This window comes from Neolamprologus brichardi, chromosome 8 (genome assembly GCF_056152115.1).
Source record: "Neolamprologus brichardi isolate AB-2024 chromosome 8, ASM5615211v1, whole genome shotgun sequence".
Taxonomy (NCBI): domain Eukaryota; kingdom Metazoa; phylum Chordata; class Actinopteri; order Cichliformes; family Cichlidae; genus Neolamprologus; species Neolamprologus brichardi.
Genome location: NC_142111.1, coordinates 19,357,690 through 19,382,535, shown reverse-complemented (window position 1 = coordinate 19,382,535; position 24,846 = coordinate 19,357,690). Strand labels below are relative to the sequence as shown.

Below are 24,846 nucleotides of genomic sequence, written 5' to 3'. Positions count from 1 at the left end.
AAGCAAGGTGAACCAACCAGGTCCATGGAAGTGAAGAAATTCCAACTTCTCGATAGCCTCGATGATAAAGTGGCCAAAGATCTGCGCCTGTCCACATACACCTCGGCCGATGAGATCTTCAGAGTCCTTGAGAACCGCTGTATGGTTGTTGACCAGTGCATCATCTGCAAGAAGGCAAAGGCAAGAACCTGTAAGCAGGTAATGGGAGACTTACCTGAAGAGAGGTCAAATCCTGCTGCACCATTCGAATTCACATCTGTCGACCTGTTTGGACCCTATCATGTGAGGGATGATGTCAAGAGAAGAGTGACCATGAAAGTTTGGGGAGTTGTGTTTTGCTGTATGGCAAGCCGAGCCATTCATGTCGAACTAGCGAGCACACTATCAACAGAGAGCTTCCTGCTTGCCTACCAGAGGTTCACCTCTGTCCGAGGCCATCCCCGAAAAATCTGGTCAGATCCTGGCACAAACTTTGTCGGCGCCAAACCTATATTAGAAGAAATGTATGCTTACCTGAGACAGCAAAACAAGGAGTCACTTGAAGAATACTCTGCCAAAAATGAGACCACCTGGGCATGGAAGATTCTTCCTGCTGACTCACCTCACCGAAATGGGGCCACCGAAGCTGCTGTCAGAGTTACCAAGAGAGCCCTTCATACGCTTGGCAATGCGGAGGCTCTTACCTTCAGTGAGTTTCTGACAGCACTCCAGCTAGCTGCCAACCTTGCAAATGAGAGACCCATTGATGCCAGAATTCAGAGCCGAGAAGATCGCATTGGCTACATCACGCCGAATAATCTGTTACTTGGTCGAGCCACACAAAGTGGGGACTTCAAAACTATCGACTTCACAAATTATCCTTTCAAAAGGCTGAAAGAACTACAAACCATGGTCAACAACTTCTGGAGGTCCTGGAGCCAACTCGCTGGACCAAACCTGTTCATCCGCAGTAAGTGGCATACTGCAGAGAGAAACATTGCTGTTGGAGACATAGTTTGGCTCTGCGACCAAAATGCCCTTAGAGGGCAGTTCAGACTCGCAAAAGTCATCAGCGTGAATCCTGACTCCAGAGGGATTGTTCGAGATGTGCATGTGAGGGTCTCTCCAAGTTCCAGCATTGCAGTCAAGAGTCCAAAATCTGCTACCAGAAGTCCTGAGCTGGGCACCATTTTACATCGGGACATCCGGCGTCTTGTGGTCCTTTTACCGGTGGAAGATCAAGCAAGGGACCAGCCTACCTGAGTGCGATCTTTCCAGTCAGTGCTGAGCAAAGATCGAGTGGGAGGTGTCGCGCTGACCTAGTAGGTGTGGCTGTTGCTCTTCTCTTCCTCCTCCTGCCCACTACCTGCTCTGTGCTGCTGCTTGTGCATGGCTGCTGATTTAGACCTTGTGCAATCTACAGCTAAGCGCGGCCTGGTGTGCGCCGCTCCGCCAGGTGAGCTGAATTAGAGCAATCAAGGGCTGGCGTGCCTAGTAGACCTTAAAATGCATGCAGCAGTCATTTGACCCAAGTGCGACATACTGAGAGGACAGCAAACAAGCAATCCACTTTCCACTGTGAGGAAGACTTTGAGCTAGACGGGCTATCGGTAAGCTCTTGGGCTCGTATTTGCTGCTTATATGTTTGGGAACTATAGAAGCTCAATTGTGGAGATGTATTTATGTTTGGGAAGTAGTTACTGCATTTAAGTTTAAAAAATTATATTGATATTAAAATGAATGTTTAAGTTTGAATAAATTGTTTATGTAGATAGTGTTTCCCACATATTTATGTTAATTAATACTACTCTCTATTAGAATATTTGCAAACTCTAAAATGTATACTTTGTAAAATTTAATTGTTTATAAAAAGTGTAAATGCATGGTAGACACATTTTGTGTATTCAAGAACCAGTTTATTCCATCTTCCTTGTTTGAAATTACTCAGCTCTGTAATTAAAAAACCAATGAATGTAAAACTAACTTAAACTGGGTTAAATGATAGTCTAGACAAAAGTATTTTGCATTAGCTATGTTAAATGGCTTTACTGAAGTGTATATATTTTTGTTATTTCATTTGTATTCTGTATAATGCATTTAATTTACCTGAATGATTAATGAAATGTTCTTTGTTTTTGTGTTGAAAGGTTTTTCACCTACCTACCTACCTATCAGCTATCAAAATAAATTTGAGTGAAATTCAAAGTCTGGTCTTTTTCAAGTGTGGGCACCTCACAGACAGAGAACACTTGACAATGTGCTTTAAAAAAATGGGTGCTGAGGCTTAGTGGTAAATGTTTACATAAGTTGAGAACTTCTTGCGAAGTTCTCATGGTCACATTTCATGTTTTGATTTTTAAGCTGCCACTGGCTCTGCTTTTCTGGAAGTAAGAAAACTCACCTACTTGTCCTCCTTTATGCTGTTAGGTCTAGGCGATGCTCATTTGAAAAGGACTGAGTCAAATTGGAAAATTGTTCTGTGGTCAGACAAATTGAAATTGTATATTCTTTTTCTGAAATCATTGACACAGCATATTCTGGACTAAAGAGAACAAGGATAATCTGGGTTGTTGTCAGCACCCAACTCAAAACGCCTGCGTGTGGTATGGAGGTGCATTAATGCCTATGAAACTGACAACTGGGAGGCACTTTACTAAAGCACACTGCAAAGTACTTCAAAATAATATTCAACAGAAAGACAGCTAGAACATCGAGGTTCTGTGAGGCTGAGATTTCTAACAGTGGATGATTCTTTGATGAGAAAAGTTTAAAAGCACAATGTCAATATTTAAGTTAGCAGTTGTTAATTCTAACCTTGTCTTGGCTATATTCCTTTTCAGTTTGCAATTCATTTGATAAATTAAAAAATATATACTTAGTCTTCATCATTAGTGACTATATGTGCATCTGTAAGTGTGGGTGTGTTTCCATATAAAATTTACCTTTCTTCAATAGTTAGATCTGGCGTCCACAAATTTGCAGTAGGAAATGTTATATTTCTAAGTCCACAGAAATGACGTGGTTTCCAATATATGAAGTCATTCCACCAATGCTACAGAGGATGGTGTGAAAGAGAAGAAAAAGATACAAGCAGAGAAAAACCGAAAGAAAGGATTAAAAGAAATGATTATAACACATTTGAATTTCAACAACGGAAAATTGTGTATTTCCAAGAGAATACTCACATATTGAACCCAAATGTAAGAAACAAGGCTCTGGTCAGTGTTCCTCTGTGAGCAAAGAAAACAAACATATTGTTAGTTCAGCCCGGCTTCAAAGTTGATTTTCCACATGTGGGGAAGGAAGTTTGAGCAAGTCCCCAAAAATAGTCAAATAAAAGTTATGAAAGGTAGGAATAAAAAAATGTGTAAGAATGTGTAAACACTGAAAAAGTGTTTTAAAAGCTTAACACCCTTGATGTGTTGCACAGTTTAACACGTTGTGTGTGTTATTTTCAAAATCTACCTTTATTATACAGCATAAACAAAAGTGGAGGCAGTACAATACAATGTTGACTGAATGTGGACGACAACATTTTCCAGTGGAAAAAACTAATGATTTGTTTGTTTGTTTTAGAAGGGGACTTTTTCAGATAAAAGAAAAAGAAGCAAATATTCTGTCAGGTTTAATTAAAAAGAAAATACATAAATGTTAAAAAACTAAACAGTAAGGAAACTAATAGTCACACTGAAAACAAATCATGGAAAACAGAATTCAGAAGTCCAAAAAACACAAAACATTGGGTCAAAGACCCAGAACAATGACCTATTCGTTATTTGAAAGGCAGCAACATTAGCCAGAACAACTTACCACATCTAAGATGGCTTCAACTGCCATAATATGGTGTATGTGTGTAACATCACTGTAATTTTCCACAGGCCTTGTCATAATGTACATGTCCTTGTCTTGGGTCAGGTTCAGGTAGTTTATAATGTCAACATATCTGCAGCTTTTAGGACTATTCTCTTCATCTTCTGAAATGATATAAAGACACATTGTCAATGAATATAAAAATGGTATAAAAACGCTAACTTTCATGCTCATCATAACTTTGTTTGGCCAGGATGACCTACAAAGTCATGTTAGTGCGAGACCTGAGAGACACGATGATGAAGCTGGAAAAAATGTTAAGATGTTTGTATTTTGTAGATCTCAATGTCTTATCTTTGATATTCAGGAAGTTTAGACACTTCAATCCGATAATAGTCTAACATTGTTAGGATATTCTATCATCATGTCATGTTCTAGCCAGTTAATTTAAATAAACAATAACTGTGATCCAAGGAAATCTCTTCTATACTGTTACTTCTTGTTTTGCTTTCAATGTTAATGTAATCTTATGTCACATTGTGTGTTATATTTCAAGCCTTTCCTCTTTTTTCTTGTGTTATTTTCTATTTTTTTCTCATTTGCACTTTTCTGTCTCATCTGTCCTTTTGTCTGTGACCAGGAATCAAATGTCAATATGGCACAGTTCTCAATTTCTAAGAAGAACCTGGAAAAGTTAAAAAAAAAAAAAAAAAACAAACTCACAGAAGATCTAAGAAGGAGAATTTTAAAATTACACACTCTGTGAAGGTTTCTTGGAGCCATTTGTAAATAACAGCAAAAGTAAGTAGTAGGTAAAGAAAACCCAAATTGTCTCCAATAGATGAGGGGAACTTGGTTATGGTGTTCTCAAACCCAATAATCACTGAGGCTCAAACCTGCCATAAACTGCAAACTGCTGAAACACCAACATCATTGTCCACTATGAAGTGAGTTTTACATCACAATAGACAAAGAAAATGCCAACCAAGAAAGAACGCTCTGCTTGTGACTAAAAATAACACTTTTAAGCTCAACTGAAATTGCAGTTGCTCATATGGACAATCTGTCTATGAAGGTTCAAAGTCATCCAGGTCATCGTAATCTAAGGAGCTTAGAAAGAAAACCGTCTGAACTTCTTTAAGTTGTTTGAAGACGTTTCACCTCTCATCCAATAAGCTTCTTCAGTTCTAGGATCAAATGGTGGAGAGTCCCAGATTTAAGCCCTGTGGGAGTATCCCCCCGAGAGGGACAAAATCATTAGGGGGTCCTTTCGTCCCTCTCAGGGGTCTGACTATATAATTTTGACCCCTTTGGAAATTAAAGAAACCTGTGCACCCAGCTCTTGTTTATTAAAGTCATTAAAGATGTATGCTGTACGACCGTTTGCGACCGTTGTCATCAAACACCTGCCTCTCTAATACATATGTTCTGGTCATGTCCATCCCTTAAACAATACTGGATTAATATTTTTCTGACTTTATCAAAAATCATCCAGCTAACCCTCCAACCTGTGCCCTTAACTGCTTTGTTTGGGGTTCTTCCTGATACAGTTGTCTTGCCGACGCCCCAAGCGGATCTGGTAGCATTTCTCACCTTATTGGCAAGACGCAGATTATTGTTATGTTGGAAGTCCCCTTCTCCCCCATCCTGGGAAAACTGGATCAGAGATGCTTTGCATTTTAGCAAACTCGAAAAGATTAAATTCACCCTGCGTGGGTCTATGGCCAAATTTTTTAAGATCTGGCAACCCTTTTTTGACCATGTTCAGACTTTGCGGTCCCACAACGCTCCCAATTAGCCAGCTCAGACTTTATTCTATTTTATTTTATCTTATGTTTAAGTATATGGACTCTATTGTGCCTGCGCTTTATGATGGCATTTACTTACCTACTTTATACATATTTCTTTTCTCTTACAGATTTGACTTATCTCTACAACTAAGCTGACCACTCATTATGTTTGTGTTTTTTTTTCTTGGTTTGTTTGTTTTGTTTTGTGTCTGTATGGGGGTGTGGGCTCTGAAACTCTCCACATCTCTCTTGTACACTCAGGAACTGTTATCTTGTACTCCAGGGTTTACTATTCGTATTATTAGATTGGACCCTTTCTTTTTTCTTTTTGTACACCCACTGGTACTCCTATAATTATGAGGTGGGAGTGTATGTTTCATATTGTTTTATGTTCTTCAAAAAGAAAACAGCATATTGTTCAATTTGTCTTTTGTAAAAATGGATGCAGAAAATTTAACAAAAATATCTGGGGGAAAAAAAGAAAAGATGTATGCTGAACAATCATTCCACCCTGGAAAAAGAACAGCTAAAATAAATTATTCAAAGCTTAAAATTATAATGACACTCATGATTAGTATATGTACATGGGATGATTTTTACAGAATTATATTCTGAGCACATTTTAGATACGTGACTCTGTATTGTGAATTAAACATACTGGCAAATCACATTTATAAAATTTAATAATTTCTGTTAACCTTGAACACATTGTTGTATACCTTTGGATTTGCTAGACTGTTGATCATCTTGTTGTTCTATAGTGGAGGCATTTTCCCCTAACAGAAAAGACAATACATCATTTGTTTGATGTTTTACTCAAATCTGTATGTTTCCTAAAATAAAGAAAACATACTGAACTCCTGCTTTAAATATCCATCAATCCATCCATCCATTTTCTTCTGCTTATCCGGGCCGGGTTGCGGGGGCAGCAGCCCAAGCAGATGAAACCCAGCCCCCTGGATCTGCCCCGGGGCCTCCTCCTGGTGGGACATGCCCGGAACACCTCACCCAGGAGGCGCCGAGGAAGCATCCTTGTCAGATGCCCAAACCACCTCATCTGGCTCCTTTTGATGTGGAGGAGCAGCGGCTCTACTCTGAGCCCCTTCCGAATGGCCCAACTTCTCACCCTATCTCTAAGGGAGAAGCCAGCCACCCTTCGGAGGAAGCCCATTTCTTCCGCTTGTATCTGCGATCTTGTTCTTTCAGCACCCCCCACAGGACCCCCCGAGGGACACGGTCAAATGCATAGACTGGCTGGGCAAACTCCCATGCACCCTCAAGTATCCTTGAGAGGATGAAATGCTGATCCAGTGTTCCACAACCAGGACGATGCTTTAAATATTTTAATTTTTTTATTGATACAGTATATAATGAAGTTGGGATCGAAAGTAATGATATGATGATCTTGGAAAAGCAAAATGTGTTTGGAACAACAGTGCATTCAGATCATAATTCTGATTGCATAAGCTGCCAGAGGGGATCTTAAAAAGAAAAAAAACTGAACCGTGGTCATCTCTATAAAGGACTTAGTGTTGAACTGTTGTTGCAATATTTCACAGTAAATTAAGTCACTGTTACATTTAGAGATTCTGTGCCTGAGTCCTTCTTTTTCCATGCTGCACCTTGACAAAACCCTGCTTATCAATATAGCTATAATTTTATGCAACTATCTTCTCATAATATCCCATTAACTCATCTCACAATTCCCCTTCATTACAAATATTGATAAATTGTAGCCCCCAAATTTTTTTTACAGAATTTTATTTAAAGCACTTCAGTTTCTTAGATTCTAAGACTTGATTAAACAATACAGTGGCAGAAAAAAACATTATAAAATGTATAAACTGAATTTCTGTGAACTGTTGAAGTGTTTGTTCATTACCTCTGGTAAAGGTCTCATTGAACATCTGTTGGTTATCTTCAAGCTCTATGCTGGAGGCATTTCCCCCTAGCAGAAAAAAGTACATTCAGTTCAATTTCATTTATACAGCACCAAATCACAACAGTCACCTCAATGTATTTTATGTTGTAAGGTATTGACACTACAATAATATAGAGAAAACCCCAACAATCAGATGACTGCCTTTGAGCAAGCACTTGGTAAGGACAAACTCCTTTTCTGTCATGGCCCCCATGTCTCACTGGCTGGTTCGGTGTTAGGCAACATGTTTATTTTTGTTTTGTTTTGTGCTCTCTCTCTCTCCTTCCCTCGCTCTCTCTCCTCTGTCTCTGCTTTTGCCTCTGGCCCACGCACCTGTGCTAATCATCACACCTGCCACTGATCTTCTGCAATCCTGAGCACTATTTAGAATGGCCGTTCTGTCCTACTCGTCGCTGGATTGTTGAGTAGCCTACGTTAGTCTACCCAGTCAAGCAGTATCTAAAACTGTGTTTACAAGTCAGTTTCTGATCGTGTTTCTTTGTAAATAGATTTTCCCCAGACCTGCTCCTGTAACCCTGTGTGATTGTTCCCGGGAGCAACTGAGTGGCGAAGCGTGTGGAGACATGAGTGACTGAAGAGGAGAGTGGTTTCGGAGAAGTGGGACATGTGTGTGGACATTCCCTTTTCCCTGTCGCAACAGGTTAGGGGTGACGGAAGGAAGACAAGACAAAAGACACACTGCCATCAATAAATGCACAGCGGTGTATAAACATATAATAAAGGAAGAAACGCTCATAAACATCCTGTCTGGATTAGGTGACCCTAAGTCCTTCCAACGTTATGCTGCTATAAGTCTATGCTGCTGGGGGTTTCACATGCCACAGTATAAAACAACATTTTTTTTAAATTCAGGGATCTCAGTCTATAGGTTAGGAGGCATAACCATTGTGAATCTATTTCAAATACAACCAGGAACAGCCCTAAAAAATCCCTACAAAATTACCTCCAGCATCATGTGCATGTGTTTCTGAACTGTCAGGAAGAGACTTCATGCACATTACATGAACTCCTTGAGTGATTCCAATGGTCAAATGAAGGTCTCCTGACTCTTTACATCTATGACATGTGCTCAGTGTGAACCTGCTGTCTAAGTTGTGCCAATTGTCAATTAATTAACCAACATCACTTTACCAAAATTAGAAATGCTTGCTTCAGAGCCTCATTTTTAATTGCTTCAATTTCTCCCTTCTTGTGACTTTTATTTTGTATACAAGGACCTGAGATGTGAGGAGAGGAGTTGAAGAGGAATCAGGAATGTACAAACTGGAAAATAAGAAAGGAAGCAAGTCATTTTTTTTACGGTTGGGATCAGAGCCGTCACAAAGCTTAAGTTAACTAAGCACCAACTTACGCCAGCCAAGAGCAAATAACTTCCTAAAACATTTTTTCATTAATCATGATTTTATATTTTTTTAATTGATTTTGCGTGTGTGAGTTATGATTCAGATATTATGGTATATATGGATATGAATATATTATGGAGAATGTTTTTGTGTCTGTATAATGCTGAGCTTTAATTTTTATTAAAGTGATTCTCAGTACTGTCGGTCACTGTGGCAGGGTGTAGTGTCAGGAGAGGCTGGTTGTCACAGCCGGCAACCATGCCCACCCTATGGCATTTTCAAATGTATACGCTTTGGAGAGCGTTTTCCTTAACGAAAACGCCACCTCAGCGAGGAAGAAAAGCCAAAAAAGAGAGAAAAAGATGGACATGGCCTTAAGGTTTTCCCCGCATGCCAGATCTCACTTCAACCCTTGACTTTACTCATTTTCCTTTTTCACACCATGGCTCATGTAATGAGACGCATGATCAATAATGGGTAAATGATCTTAAGGGAGAACTCCCACAACAGACCTGGGACTCTCCACCATTTGGTTTTAGAATTAAAGAAGCTTCTCGGGTGAAAGGTGAACCACCTTCAAGAATCTTACAGAATTTCAGTAGCTTTTCTTTTCAAGCACCTTAGAAAACTTTTATGATTGTGTTATAAGGATGAGCTTTGAAGTGGGCACAAGTAGTGTTAAAAGCTAACCTTGAACTGTCTTTTGAGGAGTTTATCAAGTTTAAGACAAAGACATGTTTTCGACAAAGGATCCAACCCTAACACGGCATCTTATCAGCTAATAAAGTGAGTTCAGCCCAGGATTCAAGGAGGCTTTCCGTAAAAGGGGAAAGACCATCTCTGAATCGAAGAGGAGGCATAAGGGTACATCTTTCACCATCTTACAATGCTGTTATTGCAGCCATTTCTCAAGTCTGTGAATGGTACTGATCAATTGTCTTTGATCAGTGGTTGTTGATCAATGTCATGAACATTTGCGTATTAATGACCAAGAAATTGACCTCACAATTCATTGTTGGCCCATGGTGTTAGTTTCAGTCATTATGCAGATGTACTGTTTATAAGGTTGAGGAAAACTGCATTTAGCTGAGACTAAAGAAGTCATTTGGATAAGTGATGAAACTTGAAAACGCTACATCCAAATGAACATAATCAATTTTTTGGGAGTCCTCCATGAAGTTTTCCATCCCTGAGAGAGTGAGTCAGAAGAGAGTGGCGAGCAACCCACCATGCAGTTCGGTTAGGCTCGTCTGTCCATTGGTAAGACACAGGTACCTAACTTCTGATGAGTGTTTCTACTGTGGAATGAGATGCAGTTTTGTCGAACTGCCTCGTGTGCCAGCAGGTTAAGCCCAGCAGTAACTTATGAGATACTGGCGGGCACAATAAATGATGATATATGTAAAATGTAAGAAGTAGAGATGGACCGATCCAATATTACTTATCAGTATCGGTCCATCTCTAGTAAGAAGTGCAAGTTTCATGTCCAATCTGTTTTCCCTTGTGGGTTTCATGAATAAGAAGAGTCAATTAAGGGCAGAGCCAGCCAAGGTCCAACCATTGGTTGAGTGAGTTCCTCCCAAAAGCAAACAACTTCAACACTTTTTGGGCTTTGCTCCTTTTTACCAACGACTTATTATTGGTGAGTATTTGGATTTTAGCGAGATTGCCTTGCTGTTCACCCACTTAGCTCCTCAAGGTTGCCTTTCACTGGGATAACTCGTTTTGACAAAGCTTCGACACCCTGAAACAATGCTTTGCTTCTACTATGATCCTGGTTCATCCTGAGGAACCATCCGGGGCTCTCATTTTTTACTCAGTTTAGCTTTACCATAACCCAGGGGTGGGCAACTCCAGGCCTCAAAGGACAGTGTCCTGCAGGTTTTAGATGTGTCCTTGATCCAACACAGCTGATTCAAATGGCTAAATTACCTCCTCAACATGTCTTGAAGTTCTCCAGAGAGGTAATGAACTAATCATTTGATTCAGGTGTGTTGACCCAGGGTGATATCTAAAACCTGCAGGACACCAGCAGGTTTTAGATAGCAGGTTTTATAGGTTTTAATAACCTATAAACCAGGTTCTCTCAATGTGAAGCCTAATACTTTGTCTTGAAAATTCTCTTCCGATGAGTCTGTGAAGGAGGAGACCATTTTGCTTCCCTCATGTGTAATCCGATCCCTCACCTGGGAGATTAAGTCACTTATCCGGGATGTCCAGCAAGCAGAGCCAGACTAGGAAATGGACCACCAACTATCTAACTTATCTGCCATTAAAGGTGAGATTTTCAGTACTCTTGTGGACTGCAGATGATCCAGTTCCCCTTGATCAATCTCTGTCTGCCTCTGGCTCCTGGGAGCCATTATTTTGGATTCCCACCCTTATTTTCAAGTACATTTTGTGACACACACACATACACACTCCCCACTTGTCACTCCCTCCATCTCTCTCTCTCACACACACACATTAACATGAACGCACGCACACCACATAAAGATTGTTGATTTATGTACCCGTCCATTTTCACATTTTTGTGTTCCAGGTGCTGCATATTTTTGTTTTTTTAAATAAGTTTTGAAGTGTTTTTTCATTACCTGTGGTAATTGTCTCATTGAGTGTCTGTTGGTCATCTTGCAGCTCTACGCTGGAGGCATTTCCCCCTGACAGAAAAAAGTACATTCAATTCAGTTTCATTTATATAGCACCAAATCACAGAACAACAGTCACCTCAATGGACTTTAAATAATGACCCTACAATAATATAGAGAGAACCCCAACAAATCAGGTGACCGCCTGTGAGCAAACACTTAGTGACACTGGTAAGGAAAAACTCTCTTTTAACAGGAAGAAACCTCTGGCAGAGCCAGGCTCACGATGGGGGAGCCACCTGTCACAACTGGTTAGGGGTGAGAGGAGGAAGATGAGACAAAAGACAAACTGCATTTCTTCTACAGAGTAGAAGTGATAAAAAAAAAGTGATGAAAAAAGGGAGGGTGAAGAAAGAAAACACTCATAGACATCCTGTCAAGATCATTTTGCTGCAATGGGCCTATGCTGCTGGGGATTTCACATGACACACTAAATTTAGAGATATTCTGCAAATTCAAGAAAGCAGTCCTACATATTTGTTTTATATGTGCACTTAAGAACATATCCTTCAATCAGCTCAGCAGCAGCACAAGGATCTGCTACAGTACTTTGCCCCTACACAGGTTGAATGTAGACTATAATATAAAGTAGCTAGCTAATTTGCTAAGTACCTAGTTGTTTTTGTGAGACACTGAATCAACCTAGGGACAGTCTACCTCAGCATTATGTGTAGAAAAAGACAAACAAACAAACAAAAAAACTGGCATATACATTTAATGTTTAGTCTGATTATCTCATAAAGACTTGCTGTAGTATGATATAATGATTTGATAAGGGACTAGTTGTGTTTTGACAAATGCATACAATTAAAACATTCTCGAGCAATATTTAGCTGTTCCTCTCACAGATTTCATTCTTATTACAAGCAAAAACACTCAGTGTAAGTGTTTTTTATTTTCAAGTGTAATATGACATTTAACATGTGTAGCTATTCTGTCTTATTTTATCTTCATGAGATAAAGATTTATAGGTGTATCAATGCTTAGTAATCAGTATTATTAACAGTAATAAAGGGCCCGATGCTTGGTTGGGATAAAAGATTCTTTATGAAGGAAAGGAAACATTCCTTTTTTCAGCAAATGACCACTTCAGTGAGAAATGAAAATATGATGGGACAGGATGAAAACTAATTTCAATGTGCCAAACATTTAATTTCAGTTTTTTCCTTTTTATAATTGCTGCTTTGGTGCTGAAGATATTTTTCATGACTTGTTATTTTAGATGCATGAAACAACATAGTAAAATCATGTTGGGCACAATTTAAAATGCAGTTTTGATAGTGCTTTTGAAGAATGTAGTTTAGCGCAAACGTATTGAATAATTTTTATATCATAACCTAAGCATGAGGAAAAACATAATCCAGAGACAATCAACTTTTGAATGTTTGGGGGCGGAGCCCAAAGGAGGACGGGTTACTGATGTTATTGGTCACTTTGAAAGACACTTCAGGCTACATCATTTAACTGAGTTACACTGCAGCAGCGTTGTCTTAATTTGGAAAAAAAGATTGCCGAATTAATAATTAACAATTATTGTTTGCTGTGTAACAGTGGAAATCCTGACAACAATAACTGGATTACATTACTGCTGAAGAAACAGTTTAAATCAAAGGATTCTAAGGCAAGTTCTGAAGCCTCTGCACTGCTGTCCCTGTATTATATAGCTTTTGGGATTTAAAAAATAAAACATTTAAACAGCAAAATTTAAACCTGCCAACAAAAAGTTGCTCAATCTGCAGCAAGGACATGTTACAGCACATACTGTTATGTTTTTGCTCGCAAGTTATTGTTCCCCTAAAAAGCTCCAGGGGATGAGGGAAAGTAACAAAAGGTTTCCAGGTTGAAAAAAGGAGACAGGGAGGTAAAATGGTTAAATTAACAGGTTTTATTAATGTTTCTATTAATAAAAGAAAGAAAACAACAAAACTGTTGATAAACTGAAAATAAGCCAAAAAGGGTCGGTACCCAAACACACTCCTCTCTGCAGAAAAGGAGCAATTAACCACCACACACACCGCTCACTAGCTGCAGAAGAAGTATTTTTAATTGCTGATGGGAGTCAGCTGTACAAAAAAGCTGGCGCCTAAGGCAGGAGATATGGCAGAAGACACCCACAAAAGGTCAATTTCAGGAGGAGGGCCTGCTAGGGCCGTAACAGTTATGAAATAAAAATAATTCCATGTAAGTGCACTTGAATTCTCTGCACATCATTTATAATCAATATAAAGAAATGGAGGCAGGAGGGTCATCCATTCTTAACTTTACAAAATGCAAGAAAGAAAGATCATTCCTCTCTGACCACTGCAGAATTTCCTGAATACTTCTTTTTTTTCTCTTGAATACCTCTTAATAGGAATTAAGCATAACTTAATCTCTGTCTGTAGTTGTCATTAGGAATTAGTATTTGGATGTCCAATCATCCACAGCAGATTTAGAGGGCTGTAGAAACCACAATTTTGTAGGCAGGAAACGGATATTGCTTTTTATATATAAAGTGTATAATACTAAATCTTTACAAATATCAAAATCAGGTAAATGGCTAAATCTTGGACACAAAACACACACACATACACTACAAAAATTTGCAGGTACATAGATGACCAATCTTAGGCTACGTCCACACGTACCCCGTTATTTTTGAAAACGCAGATTTTTCTATGCGTTTGCACCTTTCGTCCACACGTAAACTGCGTTTTCGGTCACTGAAAACTGAGATTTTTAAAAACTCCGGCCAGGGTGGATATTTTTGAAAACTCTGTTTTTGCATTTACGTGTGGGCGAGAAAAACTGAGAAAACGCAGCGTCAAAGGTGTGCGCATTTTTTGACGTCACACTGTGCGCCACGTTATTGTTTCAGTGAAATTAATTTCTACAATACTGTTACTGTTAATTGTACTCTGCAGTGTTTAAATGCTTACATATACACACACAGTTACTGTCCCTCCACACATACGATTCGGTTCTGCTTCTATCAGTGATGTGCAGATCAATACTGAAATATCGATTCCTCCAATACCAGTCATTTATGTTCTAGAATCGATTCTCATATTAAAATATCGATATTTTAGTAATTTAGGGTAAATTTGTGGTTTATCATTAACAGGAACACAGTGGAAAGAAACTATATCATTCGGATTGTCTACATTGGAAGGAACTACTTCTTCTTCCGCCTGTCATAGTCATGTGTGAAATACGGCTGTATCAATGTGTAGCAGCCACTAGGCGTGTGCACTCACAACAATGGCTGAGCATAAATGGAGTCATGTGCGGACGTATTTGACTTCCACAAACGGCCGAGAGATACATGTGGCAAGAATGTGAGGTGTTGTGGCAACACCACTAACCTCATCAAGCACCTCAGAGTATATCATAGCACAGAATATGACAAGCTTATGTTGAGGCGAAGTGAAGAGGAGGACAGGGACAGGTGCTGCCAGGGCGAGACAGACGTCTCTCACGGAGTCCTTTAGTGCTGCAGGCAGGCAACATGTTCAAATAGCACAACTTCAGTTTTTTTTATTTCTATATGATAATTGTGCATTATTAAGTGATAAGAACAAGTAATCTGATGCTCTTTAATCATTATGAAGCTATAATTTGAGATACAATAAAAGATACAATAAATAAAATATGTTTTTGTACAAAGTATTGGTATCGGATCAGTATCGTCGATACCACCCTGAATTTTACTTGGTATCGGAAAGGAAAGGAAGTCAGTGGTATCGCACATCACTAGCTTCTATGCCCCAGCTTTGTTTACTTTTTCCCACCGAGGCTTCTAGACTTCTGATTGGCCAACATTTCTGCACGATTAGGAATATATCGCCACCTGTTGCTTTGGCATGTTCCTAGCAGCGTTTTCCTTCATTTCTGCCTTTACATGTGGACGGGATTATTTTTTAAACGAAAACGGAAAATCTCAGTTTTCAAAAATACCCGTGTACGTGTGGACGTAGCCTTAATAAACTTTTCTAGAGCAAGAACGTTTCTTTTATTATATCCAAAACTTGTAATGCTCCGCTTTCTGGTTTCTCCTTATCTTTCATTTTTACAATTTAATTGTAAAAATGTTATAATTTAATTTATAATCCCTTGTGCCCACGAGAGATAGTACCCTGAGTGATGGCAGCACATAATATATATGTTGCAATCATATTTTCTTCTTAACCAGAAAAAAAGCCTTAAATGTTAAAGCAGCAGAAATTATAACCTGTATGAATTTTTAAAAATTAAAAAATTAAATGCACTTACCCATGAAGAAGAGCAGGAAGAAGAAACCTATAATCATTGTGGGCTTTGAAAGGTCAGTGAGGATCATCGCTCTCTCTGTGGGCAGGAGATGATTCCTGCTCTATTAATGTAATGCCCTAGAAGAGGGCAGGGCAAATATAAAGACCAATCATGGTTTTATCCCAATATCAATCCTAAGACCAGTGTCTTAGGCAATAGACAGAGCAATTAAACTAAGTGAAAAATTTAAATGCTACAGTTAAAAAGCTTGTGACGAGCATTGCATCATGTATCACACATACACAAGTGTCACAGTGGGGCCAAAAGTCTGACAAATCACAGGTTTGAAAATATAATATGAAGACAATTTTGTATAAAAACAAAAGTTAAATCATAAAATTTGGTTTGTCACAATTTATATACAAATGAGACCAAAATTGTTAGTCCCTATTTAAAAAAAGAAAAACAAAACAAAAAAACAGGGTCAGTATTACTAGCCCCCTGAAAAAGTGGCAAACCACTGCTGTGCAATTATGTGCTTTAACTTCGTAATGCTCAAAGCTTGTAAAATCAAGTTACAACTGAGGATTATCTTCCAGTTTACAATTAGTATAAAACAGCAAAAAACTGTTTTGAGAATGCATCAAGCTAACAACAAAAGAAATACGTTTAGAAATAACTATTGATGCTCGCAAAGCAGGAGATGGATATAAAAAGTTACACAGCATTTCCAAGTGTCAAGAACAGGAGTGAGAAGAATCATCAAGAAATTCAAAGAGAGGCACACAGTACAAAAGAAGCCTGGCAAAGGTAGGAAGTCAAAATATTTTAAAGACTGGAAATAAAACTAGTTAGAAGTATCTAAAAACCCCAGAACAACTGCCAAGGCTAGTGCCTTGGCAGTGACTTAACCATCTTGGGAACTGTAGTTTCAAAGAATATCATCACTAAACCCAGCTAAGGACAGCCTTTATATTATGCATACTGGAAGCATGTGCTTTGGGCAGATAAGATGAAACTAGAGCTCTTTGAAAATACTTACTAAACTACTACAGGGGACGGTGGAAGTTTAGTGATGCAATAAAATGCATAAAATGTGAATTGATTTTTATTATTAATATTATTGTTTCAAAATGATATGACAGATAACAAGCTTAGGCAACAAATAGACACTGACTTCTTGCACTTTATATAAAAAACTGTTTTTTTGGACGAATCCAAACATATGATACATTAAGATGCTAAAGCATTTGACCATCGAAAGACTCATGTTCATTGTTTGTGTTCGATGTTGATGTAAAACAACACAATATGTATCTAGGAAATCATTTACTCGCACTGGCTCGGGTAAAATCAGGATGTGGGTAAATGCTTTTACATGTTTGCATCTTAGTTTTAGCATATAGAGACTTTAGAAGTGGTGTGAGAGAGACCACAACAAGTGTTCCATCAGCATAGGGAGTGATTGGAAAAGCTGAGAAAGTTACTGATAGTGTAGGTTTTCAGTCATCCCAGTCATGGTAGTCCAAAAAGCTTGGAAAGAAATTTCCTGAAGATGTTTCACACTTTATCTAAGAGGCTTCTTCAGCTATAAAACTGAAAACGTTCATATTATTGACATAATAACTCAATTTGTCTTCTACTGGTAATTTTCATGTTCAGCGTGTATTGACACCAGGACATAAATGCATGCACTTTAGTGTCAGCTTTACGCAGCTTAGGGTTCAATTTTTGAAAACAAAAGAAACAATAAACTTTGCTCCTTTTTTTGTGGACATTATCACTAAGGCTACGTCCACACACACACGGGCATTTTTGAAAACCCAGCTTTTTCTATGCGTTAGGGTCTTCGTCCACACGTAAACACCGTTTTGGATCACTGAAAACAGAAAAATTTTTTAAAAATTAAAAAAAAAACACCTGTGTCTTTGCATTTAAATGTGGATGGAGATATTTTTTAATCCTCCAGAAAGCCTGGAGAACTATTGCTCAAGAATGTTTGGAAAATCACAAGACAGCCTATACCCCTGGAGGGAATATAAGAAAATATAAAGTAATGACAGATCACTTAAGCGTTTTGTACTATATGGAACTAATCTAGCTGATGTGTTCCCAAAGAGTGACTTGTACTGAGTAAAAAATCAGTATGCTCCACAAGCCCGTGTAATCTGCCTTATTAACATTTTTCAGATGCAAGTTTATTGCACATTTATTTATTTTGACATCATTCAATTAAACCTCAAAAAGGGATCAAAAGACTGTGGAAAATAGATACAGATACAGCTCAGTGCACGTGAAGGCACCAACGAGAGCTAGTTGATTTTGCACAGTTGTCAAGCAAAGCAGCACAGCACCAAATTTAAACTTTGGATCTTTATAGTTGCCCTAAAGGTGTTTTATTGATCAAAATGTTTGTACTTGTCTTTAAACAAGTTAATTTTATACCCTAAGTTGGACATTTTTAACATGGGAGTATCTTCTGTGTGTCTAATGAGGCACACAGATCTGTTGGTTGTGCAATAAATACACAAAGACATACCAAGAAATGAGAAGAAAAGAAGCTTTTATTTCAACAGTGTTATGTTACTGTATATGTTTTTAGGACCAGATGACAGGAGTTTGATTTCATCATGCTAAAACATGAAGTGTCTAGGATGCAGCTGTAAATACAGGATTTACAACAGGAACTATATTTTCTTTATATTCCAACAAATAAGCTGGTAACTTAATATGTTCTTAGAAGTGCTACACTTGCAATAAATTATAATTTAAATGTTCAGCCAGTAATTTTTTTTATTTTACTTTAATAGAAAAGGATTCTGTATTCATAAATATACATAAAATACTGTGAAGTTACAAATTCCAACCAACCGATGCATTCTGCAAAAACTTAAAACGAATGTATTAAATATATATAGGAGCGATTCTACAATTTGTGTAGATTGCTATGCTCCTCCGATATATTTAAATACAGTAACTGGGAAGGACATTTCCCCTCCACCTAATCACACTTTCACATTTTATATGGAGGTACGTTTAAATCTAGAAGTCCAAAGTGAATGTTACTGACTGGCCTGCACAAAACCCTGACTTAAATCCCACTGACAATCTGTGGGGTAAACTAAGACCAAGATCAGAGCCAGAAGACCATCAAGTCTGGGGAGCTTGGGAGGTTTGCCAGAGAAAAATGGGCTGGGATTGTTGAGCAGACGTGTGTGAGACTTGTAGAAAACTACAACAAATTACTTCAGGAGGTCAGGTGGGGGGTTCATAATTTTAACCATGGTTTTTGGTTTTTGTGAAAAACTGTAACTCTGTGTACAAAGTAAAATAATGTAACCATCTAAAAAAATATATAAAAAACTAGGGTGTTTGGAAAAACTGTGCTACTTAATTCTGAATTATTATTAATATTAGTATTAGTAGTAGCAGTAGTCGTAGAATTTCAAAAGTAAGCTCAAACAAACAGACAGACATTAACATCTTGCGTTTTTAACAGCGAGGATAACAGAACTTCCTGTAACCATCCAAACAACCGTTGAAGAGCATTTATGATACATTAAAATGTAAAAGTATTTGAATTCACAACAACCACTCAAGGCTGATGTTCATGCTGTGTGTTTGAGATATTTATGTAAAGCGACTTGAAAACAGCAGTAATTGCAGTCGATAGATGTTCGTAATGTATCTGGGAAATCATTTCCTCACAATCTCGGGTAAAATCAGGATGTGGGTAAATGCTTTTACATGTTTGCATCTTTATTTTCAGCATATTGAGATGTAATAAGTGGTGTGGGAGAGACCACAGCAAGTGCTCCATCAGTAGAGGGAGTGAGGCCGTGTTTGGAAAAGATGAGAAAGTTTATTGACAGTGATTTCTTTTTGTTGTTGTCTACTGTCTGTCTATCTGTTCAGATCTTTTGTAAGTCCCGTGTATGTTCTCCTGACTTCTTAAGTCATTTTCCATGTTGTTCCTAGGTTTTTGTTCTGGACTTTGTTTGGATTTGCTAGGTTCCACTCGTGCTGTCCTGACAGCCTTTGTTTCCTGGGTAAAGGTAAGTGTTTTTCAAGATGCCTTTGTGTTCTCCACTTGTGATATTTTCAATTTTCCCAGACAATTAATCTTCACCCCAGTTATCTAAATACCATCTACAATCTCCCGCTACCTTTTAGTGCTGATATTTGTTGTACCTCACAAATGTGTACAATTCTGCCTTGATATTTTACCGCTTATCTCCTCTCATTGATATCAGACCCAAAGGTATTGTCTAAAACCCTCCAGTCTTGCCACTATCATTTCATTATAGCTGTTAAGTGATAGTACTACAAATGTGTTATCTGGTGTAACTGATATTGTGATAAACAGCTCTGAAATTCATATATCTGTCCTCTGTTTTCCTCATTCTCTCTCTCTCGCTCTCTCCCTCTCCATCACATTTGCTTCATAGTTCAAATTAATCTTTGTTTCATATTGTCTGTAGCTCCTCTCCCTTTATGGTGGGCCAGTAGTGACAGAATTAATTAATTTATATGCCATAAAATAATTAATTAAATGCTTCCTTGGTTGATTACAATTTCAAACATATAAATGATTAATTAACTATGTCAATAACTAATTAAATGTGTAATTAATTAAAATAAAATTTTAATAGAATAAATAAAAAAATAATTTACTAAACATTTTAAACAAAATAAATGTGCTTTTAAGTAATTATTGAAATATTGATTCAATTAATTAATTAATTCCACTTTTAATTAAAGTGTTCTAATTGCTCTAATACAGACTAAAGAATACGAAAAATTGCAACAGCAGTTTGAGTTTTTAGCTGTTTAACATGACCTAAATATTATATGTTAGGCATTTGTCTGTTATAAGAACTCAAGTAACTTCTCAAAATTAAAAAAAAACTGAAATATTTAACTTTCCAAAGTAAGCATGCCCACATTTACACAAAGCTCCAGTGGTGTGGAGATGAGAACGATATTGAGCTTCTCTTTCCAGCTCTCAGATTAAAGAGTAAGGCAAGTTATGGTAAGTCTTGAGGAAATTAATGTATGTAAACATGGACCTGTGTGTAGGAGCCCAGTCCACATAGAATCGGTCACCCATACAGAGAGTAGAGGGGTGACATTCATGCACATTAAACTATACCTTATGTCAGCTTTATTCGTACCTTTCCTATGGCCAGTAGTTGTACTAAAGGTACTCTCACTGTTTTAATTATGTAGAAATGTAATTTCTACTCAGTTTTCCAGTTTAAGAAAATCAAAGATAAAAACAGAGTAACTACTTTGTTGACTCTTTTTGCCACTTCGGTCCAGTAGCCAGGCTTGTCCTCTTCTCTCTTGTTATTGAGTAGCCGAGTCAGCATTTTCTCTATCTCCCTCAACTCAATTGAAAGCCTTTCCAAAGCATGGTGGTGCTCATTACTGGTGCTGGCCTGCAAAAGTGGACTAGTTTATATAGTGTCATAATTTCAGCTGTTATGCGTTTATATTTAGCTTCATTTGGACAGGAGTTACACCCAGCTCTAACCTCTTCAGCTTCATGCAGCAGTTCAGATGGAGTTTCACTGGCGTAGATACACACACCCTGGGTCCATTTGTGCAGTTCTGAAAAGACAATTTTCACCAGATTTAAGCTAACAGAATATGTTTAAATCAAAAACCCAAAAATGGCATCCAAAGTGTGAGCAGAGTGTTTGATGTTGTTACAGATTCATGAAAGGACCTAAGATTTGGACACCTAACGTTTATTCATTACGTAAAGCCAATAATCAGTGGAGAGTTAACAATGCACTGGACTGTAACAAGAGTAGTGCTGAACTTGTGCTGGAAAAGACTCCAGCTCTTACCGCTGTGACAGCTGCGAAGGCTGGCTTTACCCTGTTTAGTACAATCCTCTGTCGGGCTTTGGTCTTTCTTGGGCTCAGTTTCTTGGGATATAGAGTCTTTCTCCATCAGATACATTACAAGAATGGTCTCCAGAAGGCTTAGCATCATCAGAGCAAAGATCAAAGCAAAGAGACCGCTGAAGGCAGCAGGATGATCAGTATTGTGGACAATTTACCCTTCATTAAGACAGTATGAAGTATCCAGTGAAGGCAAGACTTTTTGTGCTTCTTTACCTATAAGTGGGATCCTGTTTGATGATGCAGGCAGAATTTCATTAAGGATAAGCTGTAACACTGTGACGGCAAGCAGAACAGTGACCTTGAAGCTGAGCTTCTTACCCCCGCTGTCTGAGATCAGGAAGGAGGCCAAGTCCAAAGACAAAAAGAAGAGGACAGGCAGCAAGAAGTTGACAACATAGAGGAGCGATCGCCTCTTCATGGTGATCTGTAAAAATCTGGATATAGTTCAAATCGCTGACAAGCTCAAACACAACTTAATAAACTGTGCAGTAAACCTAAAAGATGCATTAGGTAAATGCGCCATATTTGCAAAGCAGTAAAATATAATTAAGCAATACTAAGGAAAACTACAAAGATACAAAGAATAGAGGCAATAAGATAAAGTAAGAAAAAATACAAAAAGTAAGGATGGAGTGAAACAAGAAATTCTGGTCACTGTACTGAAAATCTTAATGCCAAGTTACTTTCTGTTGTGTAGAAATACATAAGTGTAAATGATGATGTCTTGGCCAACTAAATCACTGGCATTGTTGGCTGTGACAGTCATGTTTATGAACAGCCACTCATATTGTGTCCGCATCAAATGCTAGTTTACGGTTTATTTACTTAAACAATTTTTCTTTTTTTTGTGTGTTATAGGATTAAAGTAGAAACAGCAACCTTTTTCACTCACTATGGTTTATACACCACTCTGCATTTACTTATTAGTTGTTATTCATCTCTAATTGTCTTCCGCAGCATGTCCTTGTTCTGTCTTCATCCCCAACCAGTTGTGGTAGATGGCCACCCCTCCTTGAGCCTGGTTCAATGCTAGACCACTCTGTCGCTTCTGTAGAGTTGTCACTTGGCTGCAGCCGAATGTCCTGGGTTAAAGTGGAAATGAAAGGCCACCAAAGCATCACATCACAGCATAAACAGTGTTGGGAATAACGCGTTACAGTAACTACGTTATTATTGTGGTAACAAGCACGGTAACTAGTTATTATGCCAAAACCAGGAACGCGTTACTCATTACTGGGATTTAGATAGGCTCGTTATTCGTTACTTCGTGTGGTGGCTATCACGGAGCTTCCACAGATTCAGTAACATTAGCAAGTGGTGGAGGCAGCAGGTGGATGAGGGAAAGTGGAGGCAAGAGGAGAGACCCGAAGCGGCCGTCGGTCTGAGTGTCAGGAGAACTGACCTTCAGGTAAGAAGCTATGACCTGCAGTCTATCTGGGTCAGATATGAACCAAGTTTAGGTGGAGTTTATTTTCGTTATGCTGACTTTTTCGTACTGCGTACTAGCTAGCATGATGGAGTTTCTATACACCTGGGTGGGTGCTGTTACTGATGTTGAACTGTATTTTGTTCATAAGGTTAATTATTAGAGTTGCCAACCATCCCCTAAAAAACAGAATCGTCTCGTATTCAGAGAAAATATTACGTAATATTTTCGTAAAATATTACGAAAATATTACGAGAAAATATTATTAAGGTGAAAAGGAACGCGATTTGTCCCGGACTTCAGCTAGAATGAAAAAGACACAAAGCTGGAGTTATTCTGTCTTTGCTGCACAGCTGCCTCTTCTTCTTTCATTCTCTCCCCTCCCTCGCCTGTTGCTACTTCAGTCATGAAACTGATCAATGATAAGCTGATCGGATTTTCTTTCTTGTTTGTTTGTCGCCCACTTTGCGCCAGAAAGAGGAAACCAGCGGATGTCGCGCTAAACAACAGCAGCACATTTAAGCTTGATAAATGTGTGTCTTTTGTCCCAGTCCAGCCCTGTATGCAGCTCATCTGCAGTCTGGTGTTACCTACATCTTCCTATTCAGAAGGCAGAATTTCCGAGTTCTGAGTACAATCAAAGCACCACGACTGCAGTTTTTGTGTTGGATGTAAAAAGCGCACATGACACTGTGACGTAGGCTAGAATCATGGTGGCGGTCAATGACGGTCCAGGTGTGGGATTTCTCTCGTGGAAATATGCACATTATCTTTTCCTTTCTATTGGTAGGTGGCACAGTGCACTTGTGGCAAGTAAGCAAGCTAGAAGACTGGCAAAGTTATGGAAGCAACACATTAACAAGAGAATTCTGAGTAAAACCAAAGTTACTTTCCCTAGTAACTAGTTACTTTGAAAGTAACGAGTAACTTGAAGTAACTGAGTTACTTTTGATAGAAGTAACTAGTAATGTAACTAAGTTACTAATTTAAAGTAACTTACCCAACACTGTTCATAAACTAGAAAAGCACAAATAGCAAGTCATCGTTATTTCTTCTGTATACCTCTCTGTAGCTGTCTTGGTACAAAACCTTATGTAAGTCAGAGATTGATCCATCCATTCATCCAAACATAAGTACATATACCCATCCTAACTGCTTATCTCACAAAATCACAGTGGCACTGTAGCCTAGCAACCACCGATCAAGAGGCAACCCTATGACACCGTGCACTGATATTTGTTTATAGACCATAAAAAAGCATGCTATCATTGTTCAATTTATCATTTACATCAAGCCCATTTCTTTGCCTTATTGTCACCTTGAGGAGCTACTGTTAAGATTTAGTGCTATATAAATATAACTGAATTGAATTGAATCACACAAACACCTCCAAATGATTGCAACTGGTCCCAGTTAAAGGTTTGGGCTTGACTTTCTGGAAAGACATGTGTTCTATCAGAGGGAAATCAGAGATGTGTATATTTATACTTACATCTCTTCAATAGTGAGATCTGGCTTCCACAAAACCTCAATAGGTAGAGAAACATTATTAATCCCACAAAACTGATCTGGATCCCAGGAAATATATTCATTGTGCCACCTCTGCCATTGAAACAAAATCAAGGAAAGATAAAATAAATAAATAAATAAATAAATAAGGACAGAAAGAAAAAAGTTGTTTGTTGTTCAGTTTTATGCATCATCTAGTGGCAGAACTCACCATCACAGTCCAAACACTTTTGGTCTTTCTCAACCTGTAAAAA

The 24,846-nt window shown here is 38.3% G+C and overlaps 1 protein-coding gene and 1 pseudogene across 1 annotated transcript in view; both read right to left on the bottom strand.

The window, feature by feature from the left end:
• The window catches only part of LOC102798336 (5-hydroxytryptamine receptor 3A-like), a 170,965-nt gene that overhangs the window by 6,904 nt on the left and 139,215 nt on the right, over positions 1-24,846 (bottom strand). The window contains exons 2-8 of the mRNA XM_087845116.1: positions 21,279-21,355; positions 15,764-15,879; positions 11,459-11,524; positions 7,462-7,527; positions 3,790-3,953; positions 3,165-3,209; positions 2,922-3,031 (exon numbers count right to left, since the gene is read on the bottom strand). Of these exons, the coding sequence (XP_087701242.1) occupies positions 2,922-3,031; positions 3,165-3,209; positions 3,790-3,953; positions 7,462-7,527; positions 11,459-11,524; positions 15,764-15,830 (518 nt within the window). The 5' untranslated portion in view covers positions 15,831-15,879; positions 21,279-21,355. The remainder of the gene's footprint in view (positions 1-2,921; positions 3,032-3,164; positions 3,210-3,789; positions 3,954-7,461; positions 7,528-11,458; positions 11,525-15,763; positions 15,880-21,278; positions 21,356-24,846) is intronic.
• LOC102798623 (uncharacterized) lies at positions 21,503-24,202 on the bottom strand (annotated as a pseudogene).